General features: G+C 39.4%; 1 protein-coding gene across 7 annotated transcripts in view; it reads left to right on the forward strand.

Annotated features, from left to right (window-relative positions):
• The window catches only part of ralgps2 (Ral GEF with PH domain and SH3 binding motif 2), an 88,622-nt gene extending 73,981 nt beyond the window's left edge, over positions 1 to 14,641 (forward strand). For 3 of the 7 annotated variants that reach the window (XM_005795558.2, XM_023338903.1, XM_023338904.1), the window contains exons 11-21: positions 628 to 718; positions 1,551 to 1,618; positions 1,694 to 1,823; positions 2,056 to 2,207; positions 2,306 to 2,360; positions 2,938 to 3,015; positions 6,732 to 6,837; positions 8,259 to 8,351; positions 10,013 to 10,118; positions 10,798 to 10,889; positions 10,990 to 14,641. In XM_005795558.2, coding sequence (XP_005795615.1) covers positions 628 to 718; positions 1,551 to 1,618; positions 1,694 to 1,823; positions 2,056 to 2,207; positions 2,306 to 2,360; positions 2,938 to 3,015; positions 6,732 to 6,837; positions 8,259 to 8,351; positions 10,013 to 10,118; positions 10,798 to 10,889; positions 10,990 to 11,019 — 1,001 coding nt within the window. In that variant the 3' untranslated portion in view covers positions 11,020 to 14,641. Of the gene's footprint in view, positions 1 to 627; positions 719 to 1,550; positions 1,619 to 1,693; positions 1,824 to 2,055; positions 2,361 to 2,937; positions 3,016 to 6,731; positions 6,838 to 8,258; positions 8,352 to 10,012; positions 10,119 to 10,797; positions 10,890 to 10,989 lie in introns of those variants that run through there. The other 4 variants (XM_023338905.1, XM_023338906.1, XM_005795559.2 and 1 more) reach the window with 4 other exon arrangements.
• The last annotated feature ends 4,151 nt before the right edge of the window (positions 14,642 to 18,792 follow it).

Genomic DNA, 18,792 nt, shown 5'->3' on the forward strand with positions numbered 1-18,792 from the left:
TAATATTTTGTAATACATAACTATAGATAACAGCACATAGATATCTCATGTCATTTAACAACTATTGGCAGTTTTAAATTAATATGTTGTTTAGAGAAAATTAAGACACCTTCATATCCATTAAAGTGGACATTATGCATTTTTTTAAATTTAAAAATGTAAATATTTTTCATGATGAAAGCTGATTCAAAACACTAAGGATAAAAAATAAAATAAAGAGGGGGTAAAAAGACGAGGAACGAGAATCGCAATCTCTTCGCTTCATTTCCTGTTCCCTAAGAGGGAAGACTGTGACGTTACCTCTTATAGTTCAGCGAGTTTTTTATTCCATAAAATCCCATAGGGTGAACACCGTCAATATTGAAACAAATACTGGCATAGCACAACTTTTGAACTATTCCTAAATGAGAAATAAAGAAGAAAAGAAAAAGAAATCATTGTTTTAAATCAGTATTTTTGGATTAAAAGAGGAAGTAGTCTGGAAATTGTAGCTTTTTGGGTGAGTGCGTCCATTCCTTTGCCGGCTCTTAAGACCAGAATCTTGAGGTTTTTTTGATTGTTTTGTTGTAAATTGAATTAATTCACTCATGTTTCAGCTCTGGTGCATGAATGTGTCTTCTCTCTCAGATATCCCAGTGTTGCCTCACATCCAGAAGTATTTGAACTCTGTCAGGTACATCGAGGAGCTGCAGAAGTTTGTGGAGGATGAAAATTACAAGTAAGACACACTTAAGTCGCTCACTTATTAAGCACCAAAAAAATTGAATTAAAACTGCAACTTTTTACATTAGTTTCTAGCTAATGTTTCTGTTTCTGTTTTGTTGAGATATAGCCATGTCATACACCTCTACTGTTAACAATAGGAAAGACAAAAGGACATGTGCATCATGTGTGGAAATCTCCATGAGACACAAAATGAACTATTTACCTAAATTTAGTCACATCTACAAACACTTAAAAGTTTAAAACAACTGGACTGTGACAATAAAGACCCAAAATTTATTTGGGTATAATCAGAAAAGATAAAAAGGGAAAAAAAACAACACTGAATTGGCAAAGTTCCTCTAAGAGGGACATCTCAGGGGTTTTCAAGTCTCCATAAGAGCTACTTGTATTTTTAAGCAAGCCACACATCAGATGCTTTTAATATATTTATATTTGTGGTGTTTCAAGGAACTGTTCATGTAGAATCAAGAACAGTTTTGCGATAAAAATACTCTTAAATGACTTCAACACATTCTACTATGCTTATATGTGACATATTCATTGAAAGACATATTTGAGAAGGAGTTTCCACGAACAACCCTGAGCACCATCCCAGACACGGTGGTGGCAGTATCATGCTTTCCTCCCAAAAAAAGTTATGCCTTTTTTAATCTTCCCTCGTTATGCTGGTTATTTAACTGAAACAACTTTCTTCCACTGAGGCACCAAAATGCTTCACAGTGCTAATCTGATTTGGTTTCCAGCTCTCTGTTATTGCAACGACAATCACTATTCATCTCATTTTTAATTTAAAGAAAGCGCCTAACTTCACAGTTTTCACGCAGGTTGTCTCAGAAGATCGAGCCAGGCACCAGCACCCCTCGAGCCAACGCCTCCAAAGAGGATCTTGTTGGTAAGTCAGAATTATTGGATCTCTCTTCGACTTTTGTAATTTTCAATTTATGTGTATTTTCATTTTTTTTAACAGGTCAGGAAGCGTCGTCCTCCCCTCTCTGCGGTCGTAAGGGTTCCGTAGCGGCCGACGTCCCCGCCACTCCTCCGTCCCCCAGGAACCTGCTGCCCTACGGACACAGGAAGTGCCACAGCCTGGGCTACAAGTCAGTCTGACTTTTGTCTTCACTCATCGATTCTTTCATCCATTTATTCATTCACGTATTTATGTTATTCATTCATTTATTAATTTCCCACGCCCTAAGCTCCCCCTCAATCATGGCTTTAAGTTAGCTAGAAAGCGAGAAGCGAAGGTTTTTTTTAATTTTTCTTCTATCCTACAGCAGTGCTGTCAGCTCCCTTTATGTCCCTCCTCTCTGCTGTGTTGTGTCTCCTCAGTTTTATCCATAAGATGAACACAGTAGAGTTTAAAAGCGCCACATTTCCCAACGCTGGCTCCCGTCATCTGCTGGATGACAGTGTGTTGGAGAGCCACAGTCCCAGCAGGGGACAGGCAGAGAGCTCAACTCTGTCCAGTGGCATTTCACTCGGTGAGACTGAAGCCTCCGTAACCTTGATGAAAAAGCCACAGCGGTAGCCAGGTTGCATCACGGTGACATTCACCTTATGGTTTCTGTCCCCGGTACAGGGAGCAGTGAGGGCTCCGAGCTCAGTGAAGAGATGTCTTGGCCAGCTTTTGAGAGGTAACGCATCCCATTTCTGCAGGTTACCGTGCAGATCATAAAACACTGTCATCGCTGTGATCACATGTCTGTTTTTTTTTTTTTTTTTTTTTTTTTTTTTTAAAAGAAGCCTGTGCAAATAAACTGCAATAAATCTTTTAAACAATCCCAGCGTTTGCTTTCAGGCCGTCACGCCTCATCCCGCCACTCCTGCTCTCAAAAACGAGCGACGATATGCAGACGCTACTGCTTGTCCAGCAGCCTAAAAATGCATTTCTGTGCTTCGATAAATCTTTTTACTAATGCCCCCTTGTGTGCGCGCGTGTGAAACGTACGGAGCCACACTGACCTGATCGGGAATAACATTTTAAAAGCCTGAAGAATCATCCTAACCTCTTTTCCCAAAGCACCATTGTTTTTGTTTTGTTTTTAAAGTACCTCACATCCATTTTTAAATCCTCCAACTAACTGACCACTCCTCATTCAGAGCTAACCTGTGCAGTTTGAACGGGGGAAAAAAACAAAAACCCACACACAGATTAACAGTGACCCGTGCCCCGTATCCTATCCTGTCCTATCTTATCCAATTTCTGAACAGGACTCGGTTCTATCACTCTCTGGGCCCAGTGACCCGTGTGGCCCGCATCCCGTACAGAGGAGTCCTGAGGCCCAGCAGGTACACCCACCTCGACCAGAACCAACTTCCATCTGATCCAAAAATCTCTCTCAGCCTTTTTGTTTGTTTTTTTTTGTTTGTTTGTTTGTTTTTTGTTTCCCGCACGCTTCATTCGCTGCCGAGCCGCTGCGTGCTGGTGCTTAGCCGGTGTAGAGTTGAGGCATAATCTGGGGGTTTGGGGTGATAGTGCCGGGTGTTGGTGGGACACAGAGAAGAGGTTCTCTTCGGGGCTGCAGGTTCCTGTCTTTTTGCTGCTGTTGTTCTGTATTCTAACTGCGGCTTTTCTTAGATTTTCTTGTTCTTGCATGTCTGTCACTCACACACACATGGTGGGGGGTTAAAATGGAGGTGTGGGCCTCCGATAGCTTTGAACAGAAAGGATGACTAGAGCTGCAGCTTAAAGTAGGAGTGGGCGATGTGATAATGTTTTTAAAACATTTTAGCTGCCAAATCTGGCCTGATTACAGCAGTAGAGAAATTAATAAGAAAACTGCTATAAAACAGAGAATATGATACAATTTGTAGATGGAATCTGGGATCTTTTTCTCCCTTTGTAATGACAACAACTTGGAAATAAATGCCAATAAACGTTTGATTATATTTAGTGCTGTGAAAAATATTTTAATTCTTACAGATTTTTCTTTTTTGTTATTTGTCAAACCAGTTTTAATGTCAAAGTAAATACAATGTCATATCTTACTAGGGGGTGGGCATTTATCGTATTGTTGATCAATTGTAGAAAGTTTTTTGATTTCATTGTTGAAAAATTCCAATTAGCGATGTTTAAAAAAAAAACATATATAACTGACATTATTATCAGAAATGGGGTTTTTTTTGTTATTTTCTCCACTGTTCCACGAAAGCTTCAATAAATATCAGTAAATTTGAAAATGTGGTTAAACGCTGTTGCTGTGTGCAGCTTAGTGATATAAATCACACTGCTTTAACTGAGTGGTGTCCTGAAGAAGCCTGTTTGAAAAGGAAATGCTTTCAAGAACACAAATTGTTTGCGGTGCTATGAATGATGCGTTCACAGCCATACAGTTACCTAAAAGAGAAATAATCTATAGTTATAAAACATTGTTACCGGTTTCACAATAGCACCACAAAATATCAAGATAAAATTCTAAGCCCATATTGCTCAACCCTGTTTCATATTTATATAAATATGAAGTATCAAATGTGAGTAAGTGCAAAAAAACCAGATTTATAGTTATGATTCCATATCTTAGGAAGAAAAAATAATGATCAAATTGACCTGGCCTTGAACACTGTTATGAAATCATCTAAAATGAACCTGTCTGACAACATAAAGTAACTAAAGCATCTCAAAAAACAACACAGCAATAACTTTCTTATTTAGGGTCATATTGGTATGGACAGCTTTTTTCCCCCCTCCCTAATAACTTAAATCATAATTTGAAAACTGCGTTTTGTGTCACTGTTGTCTGATATTAATATCCGTTTGATTAATTGAAACATTTCAGTTTGACCAAAAGCAAAAACCAAAGAAATCTGTGAGGGGTTCAATACTTTTTTTAAACAGCACAGTGTTAGACCCTGTGTGAGGCAATTCTGTCCATTGCAGCTTAAAGCAGCTTTCAGCTTTGGATTCATAAAACCGGCTATAAACAGTTGCAGTGAGATTTACCTAAGTGGTGTTGATGCCTTTTTAATTAAAATGCAGGCTTTGAGTTTGGCTCTACAGTCTGAGGCTGAGTGCTTTTTCAGTTTGAGTCGTGGTTGATGGAAGTTGGCAAAATTGCACAAATGGATGAATTTAAAAAAAAAAAAAATTTAAAGTTCTTCCACTTGAAAGCTTTAAATGTTGTTTTTTTTTTTTGGAAAATTGAGTGAAAATCATGATAGTGAATTTGCGGTAAATCGATGGTGTTGATATTTCTGTCACATCGCCCACTCCTAGGTTGAACAATTATGTATATATTATCTGGTAATAAATTACTTTAAAGCTTTAGATAGGGGGGTGGGAGACATCTTATGTGTCAATTCTGATCTTTCTAGACTGTAAACTTTAGCTCTTCATGTAATTCCAAAGTATTCTACAGCTTGGAGCCATAATGAATCCCTGCAGACACCCTGCGCTCCTCATATTAATGGACACAAAGTAGATCTTGATTGCTGATGGAGAAACGAAGAGAATCAGTGAAGACATTTCTACGGAAGCAGAAACCGGCCGTCAATGCTGTTATTTTTTTGTGTGCTTTTCTTGGGATCTCATTGTTGGAAAATAACGTATTTTTCATGTTGAAAGGAAATAAGTTTTTTCATGATAAGATGTTTGTCTGGAGATCAATGTTTTAGTCCAAAAAAAATGACAAATTGTTGATCCTCCCCTTCTGTTCATCTGTTCATGGTGTCGACATGTTTGCTCTTCCGCAGAGCGTTATGTTTCTACAAATACAGACTAGCCGTGACGGTGCATTTAATTACAGCCAGTAAACTACATCATTCACACTAAATTGGCTATAAAAGATTCATCTCGTGTTGCTGTCAGAAAACGTCACTGCAGATGGCTTTAAAATGTATAGCAGAATTAATCTGGTTGTGAAAGCGTTGACTGAAATCTCCAAGTCAGCAATCAAAAACACACATCTGTCTATACAAATAAATCCTGAGAAGTACAAAGATCCAGTTATGCTTAAAACTTATGTTTAAGATTTAAAAACATGGATGCACAAAGTTAAATAATTTGCCCATAACATCAGTAGGCTGTCCTGTGGTGGTGATCCAAAATAATCAAACATCACATTGTTAAATCTTGGACATTTTTAGCTGGATTACAGTGAAATTATCTGTTAGCAATAAAAAAATAAAGTTTTTATAACAAGTTTATGAGTTACGTAGTTTATGATAAGTCCCTAAATGCATCATCATAGCTATCTGCAGGTGTTGCCACAAAGAGGCTGGTTTCTTACTCTGACTGGGAAAATATGAAAAATAGGTAGCTAGTTATGTATATGGAAAAAGTCTGGAATTTAGCTAGCTAACTGGATAGACAGCTAGAGAGATAGATGGATGACTGTCTATCTTGCTACCTAGCTCGCGCTCTGTCTGTATGTATCTGTCCAAAAGTTCACGGTGAACTTCACAGTTTTGTTTCACAATGAATAATGAGACTGGGAACTTTGGAAGCTATGACATGAGCTGTAGGAACCCTGGAAAGCTCTAGAGAGCAAACAAGGGTTAACGAATTAAACTGAATTAAAGACGAACCTCACCATATATTTTTCATCATGTGCTTAGAATCTGTCAATATGACATAACAAAACTACTTATAGTAACAATAATATTATAAAGTGGGGACGGCTGCTTTCTGCTTCCATATATTTTTCTTGTAGGGTGAATATTTAAGCCTGTGGTTCTCTTTATCTGTCAGCCTTCTTCACTGAGTTTCCTGCTCGGATCCTCCAGACAGACACAATCTGCACACCACCTTCCCCGCGTCTTTTCCTGCCTCCGCAAACGGCAGCGTTAAGATTTATATCTGTGAAATATCAGTTCTGTCAAAGGCGGACAGAAAAATGTTCCATAAAAACGTTACAGTTCCGCACAGGCGGGATTAAAGGTAGCTGTGCAGATTGTTTCTGCTTTTATTGTTGGTCTCTCTCCGATTTTATTCTGGTTCATTGCTCTGCATGGCGATGCATGGGACTTTGTTTATACGGCGTGTGATGTCTGGCTCTGTTCTGTTGCAGCTCGGCTGAGTCGGAGGAACTTGCCGTTCACCTTTATCCCGGAGCCGTCACCGTCCAAGGGGTGCTGAGACGGAAGACCGTGCTCAAAGAGGGCAAGAAACCAACCGTGAGAACATGCCGATACGCTTATTTAAATCAGGAGCATGCAGTGTGCATCCGTGTGCTTTTTATATTTAAAAACTTGATACAGAAACACCTGGGTAGTGTAGAACGGATGTGTAAAATGGGTGCAGGAAGAATATGATCTGCTGAATGCCTCTGCTTCCTGTGCAACACTATGAAAATATATCAGGTGTTTTTTTCTGGTTTTGCATGTCTGTTACACTTAAACATATCAGATCATAAAACAGATTTTAATGCATGACATAGATAAGCATCAGATTATGACTGTAAAGGGATAAATCCTTCTAAATCAGCCTGGCACTTTTGGAAAATACATAAACCTCCATGACTTTTTTTTTTTTTTTTTGTGCTCCAGCTTCACTTGCAGTATCCAGGCCTGATTATTGGCAAACCTGCTGGGAAAAAAATTACTTGAACAGGACCAATTTGACAAAACAAAGTAGGAAAAGATATCTAAAGCAGCACAAAGAGATTTAAGAGCAGAGAATAAACAGAGTAATTTATATGGCTACGGTGATTGACCGGATTACAAAATTACTCAGAGAATCATGGTGTTGGCAGCAGATTTCAGGGATTGTTTTCTACTTCTGTTGTTGGATGAGTGGTAATCAATAATCAATGGAGTTACTGCTAAACAGTGATCTTCCTGTTTAGCAGAAGATCTTACAAGAGAAGGTTTGTCCATCAGTTTGTGACATTAGGCACAAGTAGGCCTGGGCCAGCAGAACAATGATTCATGTACCAAAAATAAATTTTTCGAGAAGCTTAGTTGAAGCCTGGACTTGTTAAGATAAAACGATTAACTTTAACAGCTTGTTGTCCTGGCAAACTCTTCAATATGGCTGAAGAGTGAGCCAAACTTTCCCCACAGTCTTATTAAAGACGAACTGTCTCTTACTACAACACCTTTCTTAATTTACATTTTCACACACTGATGGCTAGTTATCATATTTAAATGGCTGAAGATATGTTAAGTGGCACGTAGAATCAGGTTGGTTTGGATTGCTGCGTTTCTCCCTTTATAAGTGAAATCTTCATCTGAAAAGTGTTTCGTATTTGCTCCAGTCATCTTTATCTGAGAAACATTTAAGTCACAAAAAACAGAAATGATGTATACGGGAGCACTTTGTATGTGCTTTAGTTCATCTAATCTATTCAAAACTTTTACTTGCAAAATTTATCTGGAAGAAAGACATCTTTAAAATTTTCATGCTTTGAAAATGTATGAAATTATTTTTGCAAAAATGTCTTTTTAATCATCAAAACGAATAATTTTCGGGTTACTTTTCTTTTACATATATTTCTGAGCACACGTATTTTTTTTGTGCTTTCTCTATTGATTTAAAAAAAGTGAGGCTACTTATTCACTGTTGGGTTCATTTTAATATGTCTTTGTGCGTCCAGGTGGCATCTTGGACCAAATACTGGGTCGCGCTTTGTGGAACTCAGCTTTACTACTACCCTGCCAAGTCCCTGAAGGCCACAGAGAGGAAGCATGTAAGTCATACTGAAACCTTCAGTCATCGCTTGCGCTTTGGAGAGCGCTGCCCAAGGTTGTTTTAGTTGTTTTGGCAGACAAGGGCATCAAACAGAACACAGAGACTCACAGTGTCTCGTTCTCCATATGAGCTGCAGTTGTGAGAGGAATGCTCCAAAAGCGTCTGTGTATTTTATAAGGAGTGAACACATGATGGTCATTACTTGCCTCTAAAAACAGCTTAATTACCCGATGAACTCAGAGAAAAACACTTTGCTTGTCCTTGTTAACAGAAAACAAAGGCAAAAAGCTACATCCTCTTTTTTTCTTTTTAAGCTGTTTAACGAGATGTTGTGTGATGCACTGGATCGTTCTGCTCGGTAATTTGAAGGAAGAAAAGATTCAGTAAAACCGAAAGGTTGGAGAAGGGAACAGCCGAGGGGACAAGATGTCCAGAGGCTGTTGGGTTCGTGTGAAGTGACCGGTCGTAGTTTGTCCACAGAAGATAATAGGAGCCGTGTGTAAGTGGCTTCACACAAAGCTTTTGTCAGTAATTCTTCCACTTCAGTTTGAGCTTTTAGAGGCTTCCTCTGTTAATAAGTGGCTTTTAGGAAAGTAGAGAAATGAGAGAGAGCATACAGGAAAAAAAACCTACCTGCATCTCATTTATTATGGCTGAATAGTTTAGCAGGAGTCCTCACAAACTGTGTATCCCAATAATGTGTATAGTAAATCATTCTCCTGTATACATCCAACTTCTTTTTAGCATTTTCTCTAAGGAGAACCTTTGGAGCACAAGTCAAACTCGAGGCTCATAGGCCAAATCCGGCCTGCCGTAGCTTTTTATTTGGCCCTCTAGATTCTAGCCTAAACATTAATTGTGATTTATTCCTGCAGAATATTATGTTATCAATAAAATCAGTGCAGTTTCTGTCTGTTTACTGCCAAATTATATCAATCAGTCCCTACAGTTTCTTCAGAATTATTATGGAAATTCACGCAAAACCAACAAATCCGTGCACTTTTTTGCACTAATAATTGGGGATTTATTCCAGATTTTTCTCAAAAATTATCGAAAATGTTCTTATTTGTACTAAACGGCTGCCGCAGCCTTAGTTAATGTCGGACATTATCCCGTGATCTATACAGCGAGAAATAAAAAGTCACATTTACTGTCATGAGTAAGTGCAAATATTTATATTTATGCATTTTAAAGCATTTGAGTTTTAAAAAAACAAAAACAAGTTTTACAATTTTCCTTAAGAAAAGCTCAAAGTGAAGCTAGAAAGGGTTTCTTTATGTAATTAAACGTAAACTCTCAATAGACTGATCACCAGAGTTGTAGCTCCACTTTGTATAATGGATAAAATCATATTTGACAAATAGAAGTGTTTTCACTTAAAGCACGTAATGTTAAATGTGTTACTTACTTAGTGTTTGGTCCTAATTTTAAGATATCTACCCTTAAATATCTAGAACCTACGACGACTGTTTAAAAAATGCAAACACTAGTCATGGAGTTTCCCCTTTTTTTCCTGATGCAGTCATAGTACTATGTTTTTATTCTCATCCAGAAGTGATTTTATGGAGGATGTCGGCTTCTGATCTCCTGCTCCATGCAAAACATTTTGACACATTGTGCAAAAACTAACTGTGTCCATTTTATTTGTCCTCCTCTCAGTTTAAGTCCACGTCCAGCAAGAGCGTGTGTGTGGTGGGTCTCATGGCCATGATGGCCGACGATCCAGAACATCCTGACGTCTTCTTGCTGACCGACTCTGAGCAAGGTGAGACTCGTGCACTAAAAATACGACCTCAGCTACTTTGATGTTTATGTTATTTCAGTTATGGCCAGCTGTGGCTGTGAGGATAATTTGTCTTCACCTACAATGTCTTGTGTTGTAGTCTGCTTACTGGATTTGCTTCCCTCAAAGCGAAATGAGACATATTAATCTAAAACATAGTTAAATTACTTATTAACAAAGAACTTCCCGAGTCTATATGTCAGGTGCATGTAAAAAGTATTCATCCCCTTTTACCCTTTTGTTATTGCTTTTAAAAATAATTAGAATCGACAAAATTAGGGGGTTTTTTTGACAAAAAAAAATAAAAATGTCAAAGCGAAATCTGATTTCACAGCAAATAAACGTGCCGATTTGTAAAACCAATAAAAGTGTAAAACATCCAAGGGGGGTGAATTCTTTTTATAGGCATCTGTACAATTTAGGGAACTTTTGGCAAAAATCGGTCAAACTGGATTTTCTTTAGGAGGACAAATTCATATAAAGTTTCCAAATCTGGCATTCCTCATGAGAGTAGCATCCACTGTCGCTTTGCTTTCATTTTACTGGGACCCTGAAAGTCGAGCAGCACTTCAGCCGTCTTTGCAGACCACTGAGAGCGCTGGTGGAAGCGAGGCGCTCCTCTTTTCACCCTATTTTTTTTTTCTCTCTCTCTGTTGCCTAGGTAACACCTACAAGTACCAGGCAGGAAACAGGATGAACGCTTTGCTCTGGTTCAAACATCTTAGTGCTGCCTGTCAGAGCAATAGGCAACAGGTAAAAAGAAAGAAAAGAAAAAAAACCCACACACCATAAGGGTCACAGATGCACACAAACGCACTGCGTGCATTCTGTAAATTATTGTTTCTTAATGCAGGTGCCAGCCAATCTGATGTCATTTGAGTGAGCGGACGGTGAGAAGAGAGGGTTGAGGAAACGGAAGCGAGGAGGACGAGGAAGTGGAAGCTTTCACTGCCATGAGCCCCGACAGACCGACTCTCACCCCCCTCCGACCTCACCGCAGCCTCACCTGCCACTACTGCCTTAACCAGAGTTCCTAGTTGTGTCTGTGTGTGTGAGCGCAGGTCTGTGTGGAGACAAGCGACTGCTTTGGATGTGCTGACCACTGAACAAGGACCTGCACCACTTCTCCCGACTCCCACTCGCTCTCCGTGTCTTTTGTTCAGCACTCCAGCGGAGCCCTGACACTTCTCTCCCCCACCCACCACACACACACACCCACCCCGACGTCAACATCTGCAGCTTCATTAGTATTCTTTCTGAAGAGGCGAGCTCATTTTAATCACGTCTTCTTCCAGCTCACATTCGGTCAGAACACGCTCCAGAGCCATTTCTGCTTGAATGTTACAGTTTTAGTTGCTTGTTTTTGCTTAACGATTACTTGGATCACACACACAGAGAAACACACACGCAACGTTCTGTTTTCACACCGGTGTTGAACGTAAGGGCTCCAGCTTCTGCAGGAACAATTCCCTCCTTTCCTGAGTGTGTACAGTTTTTAGTGGAGAACTTGCCCTTGTTTTTCTGTCATTTACTGAATTTACTAGATGTTTGTACAACTGCATCAGGGCGGGCGGAGCTTCTTTGGATTTTTCAGAAATCTCGTCTGTGGTCCACAGTGGTACGATAAACCCAGAATCTAAGCTAAGTTCGTGGTTGGACGGATGCTTTCCAGTTTGTTTGTTGTCGTTTTTTTTTAATTATTATTATTATTCCAATGTTTTCACCAGAGAGGAAATGCTGCGTTTCCTGGACTCGCGCATTCAAAACACTAAAGACTTGAAGCTGTGAAAAGTCCAGGAGGGAAAGAAACAAGAACTAATGACTCGTGATTTTATCTCCTCTGCTCCCCTCTGGCCCATTTGGTTTGTTGGAGCCTCCGTTCTGGAGCAGACACTCGAAGCTACCCGGAGCCATACAGAGTCTGTTTTTAGGCTGTTTTTTTTTTTTTATTATTATTATTATTTTCTGTGTTGTTCGGTATATGTTTTTGTTGTTTTAGTTTTTTTGTTGTGTTTTTTTCTTCTGGGAGAGAGGGATGGTGCAGCTCACAGTATTACTGTTGCCCAGCAACGTAGGTTTGTCTGTTACATACGAATGTTTTCTTTGTTGTTTTTTTTTTTGTTTGTTTTCTTTTCTACTTTTGGAATATTTTCTTTGAATCCTTTATTATTGATGTGGGAAATTTTCAGAAAAAAAAAAAAAATCAATTTTGCTTGTCCGCTTCAACTAATCCCGGCTCAGTTTTAGGCTCCTAACGAAGTGGCGCCTTGGGTGGAAAAAAGGAAGCCTCATAGGTGGCGATTAGTGCCAAGTGATGTCAGCCTCACTGCTTTTTTTTCTTTTCCCCCCTCTGGTTGACGAGGCATTGAAGGGTTATCAGCTAAAGTCTGTGGGCCGCAGAAATCCTTCCGTGATTCACGAGCAGAACCTGGTAGAGGAGAGGAGGGCGGAGTGATATTCAGAAATAGCAAATCATTTTATGAACAGGTGTTTGTTTACATTGTACTGGTGCATCTCAGTAAATTGTAAAATTGTCAAAAAGTTAGCTTATTTCAATTGAAATTGTAACATAAAGTCAGGCACTCCTTCGGAATCACTTCCAAACTCTTGAATGGGCATCTTTTCCTTCCACTAAACCTTCCTTAATCTGCCTGGATACTCAAGTGAACGACCAGCTTCTTTAGCAGCAACTTTGTGTGGCTTACCCGACCTGAGCAGTAACCTTTTCCATTAGCTACATTTGTTCAAATTAACAGAAATAAAACCTTGCCACTTATCGCCCTGTTTATAATAAATCTATATAATATGAGTTATACGTCACTGAATTACTGAAGTAAGCCACATTTTCAGTGGAATAGTAATTTATTTCGATGCACCAGTATGTTTATACAGCCTAACCCCTTCACTCTGCCCGCTGTACCGTACTAGTAGGAGCTGATTTGTGCACAGGCACATGTGTGGCCTGTCTCTGAGGTACAGTGCTGGAGCAGAGCAGGTGGTTAATGGGAGGCAAATCTCAGAACTAACTCTTACCTCCTGTCCTTCATCTCTGAGGTGATCCCCAACGTCACAGACACACACCCCGATGTAGAAAATCTGTCCTTTAGCCCAGCATACTGTACAGTTTAATGGTTCAAAAGAGCCACTTTTGTTTAGGTCAGACATTATGTAGATGGACAGGATCAGGTTAGGAAAACAAATGAGAGAAAAAGAGATGTTATGGTGGACAAACCTGTGGAAGAATGAATGAGGAAGCCAAAGAAAGGCATGTGTAATGTGTCTCTGCAAGTGTGTGTGTGAGGGAGAGAGCCTGTTCATACTTCTCTATTATTTTTTTTTTTAAACGCAATGTAATCAAAGCCAGGTGAGGCGGCCTGCCACTGCTGAGCAGTGGTGGGGGGCGGCGGGCGGCCAGTTTACCCGATCATCCGTGTGACTAACGGCTGACGCTACGGCTCCACGCCGGCTTGCTTTGCGCTGGACGTGTGAAGAAAAGGCGGACTCGGAAGTGGGAACTGAACCGGATCAGAACAAGGGACTGCTTAGAGGGACAGTGCCACAAACTGTGGAGACGGGCCCGGCCGGGGGTTTGGCCCGAAGAGACAAAGAAGGTTAAAGTGTATTTAACCCTGGGGACGCTGGAGGCCGTTTTCCTAACCGGACGGCGCCGGTGGGCACCGGGTGACTGCATGAGAATCAAAGCGAAGGATGTGAGAATCTGCAGAGAGGACTGTGGAGCAAAGTAGCTGGGGGAACGGATCCCCATCCTGACAGCGATCACCTTTCCTTTCTTTGCATTTGCTTTATCTGATGCTAATTGACAATGATAAATGAAATTACAACCTATGTAACTGAGTTTTATACCAGAGCAAATAAGTGCTTTATGGGTTATCTGTGAATTTGAGTTTAATGATCATGACAAGCACTTTTTGTGACGTTTTCCCCTCACTGTTACCTGGGTTTACATTGTTTATTATTATTATTCACTTCTGTACAGCGTATGGTCAACATAATGGAAACGCGTTGAATTAATTTTGGGATGTTTCAGTGGTAGATACTGAGCCGACATTGACATGAGATCCATTTTTGTTTTGTGTAGGAGTAGAAACTGCAAGTATTGGTCTCCCTTTAGAGCTTAAAGCACCAGGCTTTACTTTTCTCTGCTTCACCAGACTGTTTCCTTTAAACTGACCATACTCTCTGCACACGCACAGCTTCCACCGTATTACCCGCTTTGCGTCGCTAACCTGAGTTCAGTCGAGCAAAAGCGTTCGACCCCGAGGAAGTGTTAGTTTATTCTTTGAACCAATGTGACTCTGTGCCACCTGTCGGGTTTCATTCACTGTTTACCAAGAACGGCTACGACGGCTTGACCTTCAGCTGACTCCGTGTGTCTCTGTCTACTTGTGTTGTGGCCGTGGCGAGCGCTGTGACCTCTCCTCTGAGTGATGCGCTGCCTGGTGTGAAGACTGAGAACCAATAAACACTCTGCCCTGTTTCTTTTATTATTATTATTTTACTTTTACTCCACACTTCAGCTCTGTGTTTTTGTTCTCTTTAAGGTTTAATATTCAGACTGTTTTAGTAAGTGGTTAGCAAAAATGATTAATTTTCCCCCCCAAGCCCCCAAGACTACAATGTGTTTTTACTGGGATTTTATTCAGTGAACCAGCACAAAGTGATGTGTAACTGAGGGGAATTAAAAGGATGGATGCGTTTTCCAGCCACATCATTTTATAGCACAATCAAGTTACCATGTTAACTTCAGTTGTTATAAAAATGATGTCAAATATGACTTAAAAAGAACTTTGACTATGTGATTTAACGCCATGAAATGGGGCCTCTGTCTCTTTAAAAACTCCTCTTTCTGAAACGATGCCTTCAGGAAGTCATCACAGAGAGGTAGCTTGCATAATGAGCTCAGGAGATGCGCACTTCCATAAGGTGTTTGCTAATTGCTCCTGGCTAATCTGAAGGAACTGAGTGAGGGAATCTTGAAAACCAAGGAAGAACTTTGTCTCTAAAGGTGGGACTAGGTCCCACGCAGGCACAGCTGAATATTTGCCACAGGAGATTAGATTTCTCAAACATGCCTGGAACAATCAAGGCAACTCTCAAAAATATGACTTTGATGAGGAAATAACGTAACATGATGTAAAGTTCAAGAAAGTTTTGACTTAATATTGCAACTTTAAAATTATGTCCACTACTTGAAATTTAAAGTGAGGCATGAATATGGAGCCAGTCCTCGTCTGTGATTCTCCTAATTAAATCCAATGCAATCAGTTGCCTTCAGAAGTCACCTGGTTAGTAAATATAGCCCTAATCCTTCGGGAAATTCAAAATCATTTTACTGCTGAGCAGAGGTGTTTCCAGGAAGCTTTGAAAGCGGGCTGAATGTGGGCCGGTGGGAAGCGGAAGAGAAGAGGCCTGAACCGAGTCACAGATTCACAACATGCTCAAAGAGAGACTGATTGAGTTCTGATTAATTGAAGCCAATTTCTCTTCTTGTTATTATTCATTAAAAAAATATTATCCACTTTCTCATCGACGTAGTTAGTCGGCGTTACCTAACCCAAGGTGGTCTACATTTTTGATTTGTCCAATTTACATTTGAAGAGTCATTTTAATTTGTGGGAGTTTTTGATAATGTATTCATATCAGAAGGTGCAGCTGCTGCAGAAATCTGGGCTGGATTTAAATCCCTGGCTAATCAGCTACTAATTTAATATTTTGACTGATTTATTGACTGTCAAATACTCATTAGCTGCAGCTCTGGGATAAAATAAATAGTCTGCATTTAAAGAGAACTATTTGGACTAAAGTTGGCAAAAATTTAAGCGGCAAAAATCTGAGGAACTATGATCAGTAAGGCAATACCTGTGTTGCACATATTAAGTATGCAAACTACTTTAAAATTAAAGTCTTGACAGTATTTTCTTTAATTGTTCTCAACTATTTATCATTTAAGTGAAGAACAGCACTACATTTGGTTTGTAGAAGTTGTAATTTGCATTTTTTTTTTTTACATTTCTCCTCTGTGCCATCATCCCATCTGGCACCAATGTTTCGTTCTCCAACGTAAACTTCCTAACAGCTTAAACATGTATTTTAAACAATTATTGAAGTTTGATTTTTTTATTTTTTATTTAAAATCTATCAGGGGAAGATTGTAAGACCACGGAAGATATTGAATCTTTGGGACTGAAAGCTCAAATCAAGATTCCTTGAGAATAGAAAATACACAACATAAAAAGGAAAAGGTGAACGGGAAGAAAACGTCTGAAGCCAATCGTCCTGAAAAGCCCATTAAAAACACCCACAGGGGGACAAATGAAAAGCTTTCAGTGGGTTGTAGAGGTCATGGATGATGAATCTGCATTAGAAAAGATGTCCAAACGTTTATTTGGTGTCATCTCAAGGCGTCTGGCTGAAGGAAACCAGCCCGTGTTCCCAGATACTGATGATGTGGAGTGTCGGGTCAGGACAGATGGCAGCCATTACCTCTGCAGGAAATGTACAGTCATACAGGGAATTTTTCCACTGCATCAGTCAAAAGGAGGGATGGTGATAAAAGGGACATTATTCAGGATGAGGACGTCGCCAAGCAGAATAAAAACGGACCGACGGTTCTGTGACACACGGCTCACGTTTCAGGAAGCTGCTCTGTTTGGAAAACCTCAAAGCTGCTAGAAAAGCTACAGCGTCATTTTCCTTACAATGTTTTCAAAATTAGATCAGTTTACTCAACATTGAGTAAAACCAACACTTACTTTCCTAATAATTAAATAAAACTTATCTAAGTGGAAAAAAAGTCATGTTATTATTTTTTGTGTAATTTGCTAAAGGATTTGTGATCCCGACGAGGTTTAATGGAAGTACCAGAGTGACCAGTTTTCTTCTGCTGGTCGGAGCGTAAAGTGTCGCAGCAGCTCCCCTCCCCCACATGTTGCTGAGGTGAGTCGGTGAAGGCTGCTACCATTTACTGTATTGCTTAAGAAACAAATGAACATTTCGCTGCGTGGTGGCGGCCTGAGCAGAGAGCCGGATTAAGTGAACAGCTAATATCAGCTCAGTTTACTTCATACCTAGAGCAGAAAGACAAAAAATGTATTATGTGCAATACGCACACTTATTTTAAAACTACTCATAATTTTAGTGATCCTTTAGATTATTATTTTTTCTTCATTTTTCGTATGAGAATCAGTGTGCTATAGTTAACACTATGCTGACAGTAATATGAGATAAAAGGAGTAATTGTGCTAAATTAAAGAAAATATGTTAGTTTTTTTTTTTAAGATTTATGTGTAAATGCAGTGAAGCATTTGGCTCTCAAATTGCTCTATGCTTTCTGTCAGAAAAAGTTGTACTGAAAAACCCAGCTGTTTTATTTATCTATTCTTTATATCCATGATCTATTGATGCTAACTTACAAATAAAAAAAGTTAAGAATCACATCATTAAATGGTGTAACATAAACTTTAGTAAAAGCCAAAGAAAAATTTAAAAAGTCTGAACTAAAAAAATTGATTGTAGCTTAGAACCTACTGATCGTTCTACATGTATTTACATAAAAACAGGTTTAAGTACACTGTATTTATTACTTTAAACATTCATTCAAAAGCCTTTAAGGAATAAATATTAACTTGTGTGTTCTTATCTATACATGCAATACATTTATTTATATGAATATACACAGAAGTACACGGAAAGCTATCGCTGAGCTTCATCTTATTGATGTTACCTCAAGATATTTCCTCTTCCTTGTACATGAGCTGCAGAAATAACTCAGATCAGTCTGTTGGTTTGTCTTTGAAGGACGAAATGTACCAATATTCCACAAAGGGGTCATCATGCAGACAGGCCACCAGATAAGCACGTAAAAGGTCAACGTATATGATGCAAGGTTTTATATTTAGAAGTGAGAATAATTAAAATGGTGTGATAAAAAAAGTGGGATTTCCCCATGTGGTCACATAAAAGAAACCATGAGACGCGTGATGTGATGGGATCCATCTGACAGTGGCTTGTTTAAAATACAAGTGAATCTCAAATGTCACTGAAATGTCAGCTTGCTTCAGTAATTCAGCTCAAATCTGAGCGATATATCTATCAATACACACAGAGTGATATGTTTCAAATCTTTGCATGTGGTTTGGTTATTTAATTTCATTTTGAAAGTTATAAATCCCACACCAGCAAATGTCAGAGCTCCAAAAGTAATCACTGACTGTGGAAGCTGGACTAATCGATAGATGGATAGAGCTCTACGTCTTTCCACCGTCTTCAGGGATCTGGGACTTTGAGATAAAACGTAAAATGTGTTTTCCTCTGAAAACAGGACTATGGGTCAGTCCTTTTTCTCCTTGGCTTAAGATGTTTCTGACATTTTTTCTGGTTAGAGAGTGATTTAACACAAGCAATGCAACAGTTATAACCCATTTTCCTGACTCTTGAAAAATTGACTTCACAAGCCGCTCACGCCTTGTGAATCTCTATCAAACCCTATAAGGACTTTCACAACCCTCTGAAGGTTGCAGTTATTTCTATTAATTTTGCACTTTTTCCTTCCACTAAACTTTCCAGTAACGTATTTGGATATAATGCTCTGCGAACTGGCCTCTTTAACAATCCCCTTTTGTGGCGCTCCCCCTCC

This window comes from Xiphophorus maculatus, chromosome 9 (genome assembly GCF_002775205.1).
Source record: "Xiphophorus maculatus strain JP 163 A chromosome 9, X_maculatus-5.0-male, whole genome shotgun sequence".
Taxonomy (NCBI): Eukaryota; Metazoa; Chordata; class Actinopteri; order Cyprinodontiformes; family Poeciliidae; genus Xiphophorus; species Xiphophorus maculatus.